We start from the raw sequence: 4,636 nt of genomic DNA, 5'->3' as shown, positions 1-4,636 counted from the left end.
TCCTAGACATTGAGAATTTTTAGAACGAGTTCTAATTAAAACCATTAATCTTTATCTACCAACCCATTTATTATAATCTTATCTAATCTTTAGTTAAGGTATGATGATTAAAAGAAGAAAAAAAGAAGGCAAAGTTGTCCCACAAAGGTAACATAAATGTATTTTGAATAATAGATGTGAGATAGAAGAGGTTTGGAGGGGAAGAAATGTTGGTGAAAAAAGGGTTAGTTTGGTGATTAGGAGTGGGAAAAGTTTGACCATGTGAAAGGCATAATTGGGCCACATGTGACTCTTGCAATGCTCAAAAGTTCAACGGTGCCACTTGTATAGTAGGCGGTGTCCGAGCATTGCGGCTTCAACCCCTCTTTCACTTTCTCTGACATCTTTTCTCAAACGTTGAAGTTGAATTCTTCCACTTATATTACATACATATATTCTCCACATTGAAACAATACTTTAATATTCTTCCAACGTCTTTCCTTCTTCTTTTCTTCTTTTCTTTTAGTGCAACTGGATTGGTCTACGTTTGACATTTTACTTGTACGTGTGTATCCGTGTTGGCTTCCTCCATCTGCAATTACTCATTCTTTTTTTTTTTTTCATTTTATTTTCAATAGTCAAATACTTCATGCAGGTCCTCTCTCTATATTAACAGATGAAGAGGGACCATGAGAAAGAAAGAAAGAAAGAAAGAACAGTTCTTTTCTCAATATGGAGTTTGGTTCAGAAAGATCTGCTCAAGAAGTCAAGGAAGAGAAGAGAACTGAATCCACTCTTGGAGGTCAAGAACATCGTCGTCAACAAGAGATTGTTATGCAGGTGAAGTTAATTCTGTGCTGTTATCTAATATGTCTGTGTATATATGTATGGTCTTTCATTTGTTGATTTAGGTTAAAAACAAGAATCAAACTCTTCTGATCTCCAAATTCTTTTTGTTTCTCAACACATCCTATTGTTAGCACTCGGATAATCGGTTCAAACCTTTTATTTTTTATTTATTTATGCAATATAGTTAAAATTAATTTTAAATACTTAAGAAGGGGTGTGTTGTATCTGCAAATAAAAACTAGTTAATTGTTGAAATTATTGAATTCGGCATATGTCAAGTTTTGATTGAAAAAAATGAAATTTTGATGGAAGATTATAAATCCTTGCTGTGATTTAATGGCTTAATACACTGCATACTTGCAGAGATCTATTATTAGATATAGAAAGAATGAGTTTCTACATATTTTTTTTTTTGTCTTTGTCTTTACATGAAGTGCACTATGTAACTTAATACTCAATTGATCTGTGCAACGAAGTGATTAATTATAACCTTAACACATACACTAATATATTTAATAATTGTTTGGTTTAAGGAAAATTGAACTCATGGCCATGCGTGTATATATATAATTCAGCATATTACCATTTTAATAGATTTTGAAAAGAATCTTAAATCTGCTTCTTTAAGTTGACTCATGCATGTGGCGGAAAGCTAGCAGTCATGTTATTGATATCTAAAATATGACAATTCATTTCACATACAAAACGGGAAGATTCTCAGTTTCTTCTTATATCAAAATAAGGGCAAAAGTTATTAAGATCTAACTTCATCATCATTACATAAACACTATGCTAATTATTTCATGTAGTGGAATTCTAATGTTTCCCTTGGTAAACCTAGTTAGATACTTTGGATCCAGAAAATGAAAAATAATGAGAAATTAAATTGCATTTGTATATATGCATATTGAGTTTTTAATGGTTTGCGATGTTTACAGGAAGCATCCCTAGCAACTCCAGAAAGATCCTTGGTTGAGGTTGGACCAAACGTTTCTTGCTTATCCAAAAAAGAAGAGGTTAGATAGTTGAATAATTATAATATTTATATTATTATCTTGTATTTTTAATATTGGTCAGACTTAGGGTTTAATTCTTAAGGAAAATAAAGTTTAACTATAAGTTATCTATTCATTTGGATCGGACTTTAGGTTTAACGTGTTTCCTTCTCTTTCTTTTATAAATTAATTATGCTTTCAGATTAATTTTTTTAATTCTTTCAATTTTGGGACTAATTAATGTGACAGTACGTATAAATTTAGGAAAAAAAAAGTGATCATTTTCTGAAAAAACGTCCGAAATTAAAAATAGTGCATGGGATATGAACTTTTTCAACAGTAATTAAATTATAGTATGATTGATCATGATCCATGCATGGTTGCAGGTTGATGAACTTCAAAATGCAAAAGCCGAAATGGGTGAAGTTATAGAGGAAAATCAAAGATTAAAGATGCGTTTGAACCGAATACTTAATGATTACCGAACACTGCAAATGCAATTCCACAGTATAACTGAACAGGAGACAAAAGATTGTTCTGATAAACCGAAGAATGATGAAGAAATGAGGGAGGAATCAGAACTAGTTTCCCTGAGTCTTGGAAGAATTCCAATTCCAAGAAACAACGAGAAAGGTAAAGTCCCTAAAACATTGGAAGAGGAAGAAGATGAAGAAGGGTTGTCCCTGGGATTGGAGTGCAAATATGAAACATCAAAATCTGGAAGCACAACTGAACACGTGCCAAATCCAAGCCCTACCAATAGTGTTGAAGAAGTGCCAAAGGAAGAAGCTGCTGGAGAGAGTTGGCCAGCAAGCAAGGGACACAAGACAAACAGAGATGTTGGAGAGGTTGAGGTTCCCGAACAAAATCCTGCAAAGAAGGCAAGAGTTTGTGTGAGAGCAAGATGTGACACCCCAACTGTAAGTATCTCTTATCATTGCTCATTCCATGCAACTTTTTCTTGTTTTACTTTGTTATAACTTGGTTAATGGATAATGATTACTCAACATTGTTAATGAAAAGATGTCATTCTTTGGTGTTGAAACAGTTGAACGATGGATGTCAATGGAGGAAATATGGACAGAAGATTTCAAAGGGAAATCCTTGTCCTCGAGCTTACTATCGTTGCACAGTTGCACCATCATGCCCAGTAAGAAAGCAGGTATGAACATGCAGCATGACTCTCTTTATTTACTATGAGGTATCAATTATGTATGTTATGAACACCATATTCTATTATATATCTATATGTTGATGTAAGAATAATTTAAATATACTGATATTTGATATGGTGTGCTACATGTTATTAAAAGAAATAAATATATTACCCTAACTGTTCCTATATATGCAACACTTCAGGTGCAAAGATGTGCTCAAGACATGACCATATTAATCACCACCTACGAAGGAACCCACAACCACCCTCTTCCTCTTTCAGCAACAGCCATGGCTTCCACCACTTCAGCAGCTGCTTCAATGCTATTGTCTGGATCATCAACATCACACTCTGGATCAAGTCCTTCCCCAAACATCACCACCACTGCTGCAGATCTTCATGGAATCAAATTTTCCCTATCAGATGGTTCACAATCAAAGCAATACTACCTTTCCCATCCTGCACTCTCATCTTCAAATTCACACCCCACCATCACTCTCGACCTCACTTCCAATCCATTGTCCTCTTCAGCCCCTTTTGCCAAATTCACTTCAAATTCAAACTACAACCCTCAAAGGTACCCTCCTTCCACCAGCCTAAGCTTCAGTTCCTCCGAATCTAATACAAGTTCTTGGAGCAACGGCTTCTTCACCTACAACACTCAACCATATAATAACAACAGGAATGCGAATGTGAATATCCTTGGTAACATAAACCTTGGAAGACAACAACCGGAACAACAACCGATGGAGAACATCTACAGTTCCTTCATGCAAAGGAACAACAATATAATCCCTCCAGCACAACATTCTCTGCCAGACACCATAGCTGCAGCAACAAAAGTAATCACAGCAGACCCTAATTTTCAGTCAGCTTTGGCAGCAGCACTTTCTTCAATTATTGGCTCAGGAAGCAGTCAGGGAAACCAAGGTGCTGCAGAAAATCCGAGTCAGAAAATAAAATGGGGTGAATTGTTTCCACCATCTTTTGCCTTACCTTCATCTTCAAAAGTCAATGGATGTGCTTCAAGCTTCTTGAACAAATCACCAGCTAATCCACAACAAGGAAGTTTGATGTTTCTTCAGCCACCTTTGCCACTTTCTAGCCCCAAAAGCGCTTCTGGGTCTCCCGGAGATCACAGAGAAAAGAAAAATTAGTTATTGGGATGTTTGAAGAATGAACCTCTCGCCTACATGGGAAAGGCCATGTTTAAAGCAAGATTCAAAACGTGTGTTAGTTTATTTAATATTTTAGGATGTGATAGACAAGTGATTTTGTTATGACTTTATCATGTTAAAACTAGCTAGCTTGCAAGTTGGCTTGCAATTGTATAATTATGGATACATAATTTAGAGAATGTACACAAATAAACATTTTCTCTTTCATTTAGTGATTATCGATGATGTATATCACATTTTAGCTTTTATTTTCAAGTTATGAAAAACATTATTTTTGAAAGTTCTTCATTGAAAAATTTACACAAATGATATAATTTTATATCATTTTTACAAGAAAATTTTCTAGAAATGGGTAAGTCATGCTCTAAGCGTACTTGGCCTAGGCAACTCATGGAAATCGTTTCTCCCGATTTTGGTGGAAAAAACAAATTATGCAAAAGTCGTGAAGATGACTTTGATTAAAGTTTAAAACGTGTTTA

General features: G+C 34.8%; 1 protein-coding gene across 1 annotated transcript; it reads left to right on the top strand.

The window, feature by feature from the left end:
* The first annotated feature begins 613 nt into the window (after positions 1-613).
* On the top strand, positions 614-4,375 carry LOC137822837 (WRKY transcription factor 72A-like). Its single transcript, XM_068627841.1, has 5 exons — positions 614-819; positions 1,767-1,844; positions 2,210-2,743; positions 2,872-2,985; positions 3,183-4,375. Exons 1-5 carry the CDS (start codon positions 712-714, stop codon positions 4,134-4,136), a joined length of 1,788 nt encoding a protein of 595 aa, XP_068483942.1. The 5' UTR covers positions 614-711; the 3' UTR covers positions 4,137-4,375.
* Positions 4,376-4,636: the final 261 nt, after the last annotated feature.

Source organism: Phaseolus vulgaris, chromosome 9 (assembly GCF_000499845.2).
Source record: "Phaseolus vulgaris cultivar G19833 chromosome 9, P. vulgaris v2.0, whole genome shotgun sequence".
Taxonomy (NCBI): Eukaryota; Viridiplantae; Streptophyta; class Magnoliopsida; order Fabales; family Fabaceae; genus Phaseolus; species Phaseolus vulgaris.
This window is presented reverse-complemented; position numbering and strand designations above follow the sequence as displayed.

Coding starts and splice junctions, on each gene's coding strand:
- LOC137822837 (XM_068627841.1), top strand. CDS start 712: ATGGAGTTTGGTTCAGAAAGATCTGCTCAAGAAGTCAAGGAAGAGAAG. Junction 820..1,766: donor AACAAGAGATTGTTATGCAG/GTGAAGTTAATT, acceptor CGATGTTTACAG/GAAGCATCCCTAGCAACTCC. Junction 2,744..2,871: donor CAAGATGTGACACCCCAACT/GTAAGTATCTCT, acceptor GTGTTGAAACAG/TTGAACGATGGATGTCAATG.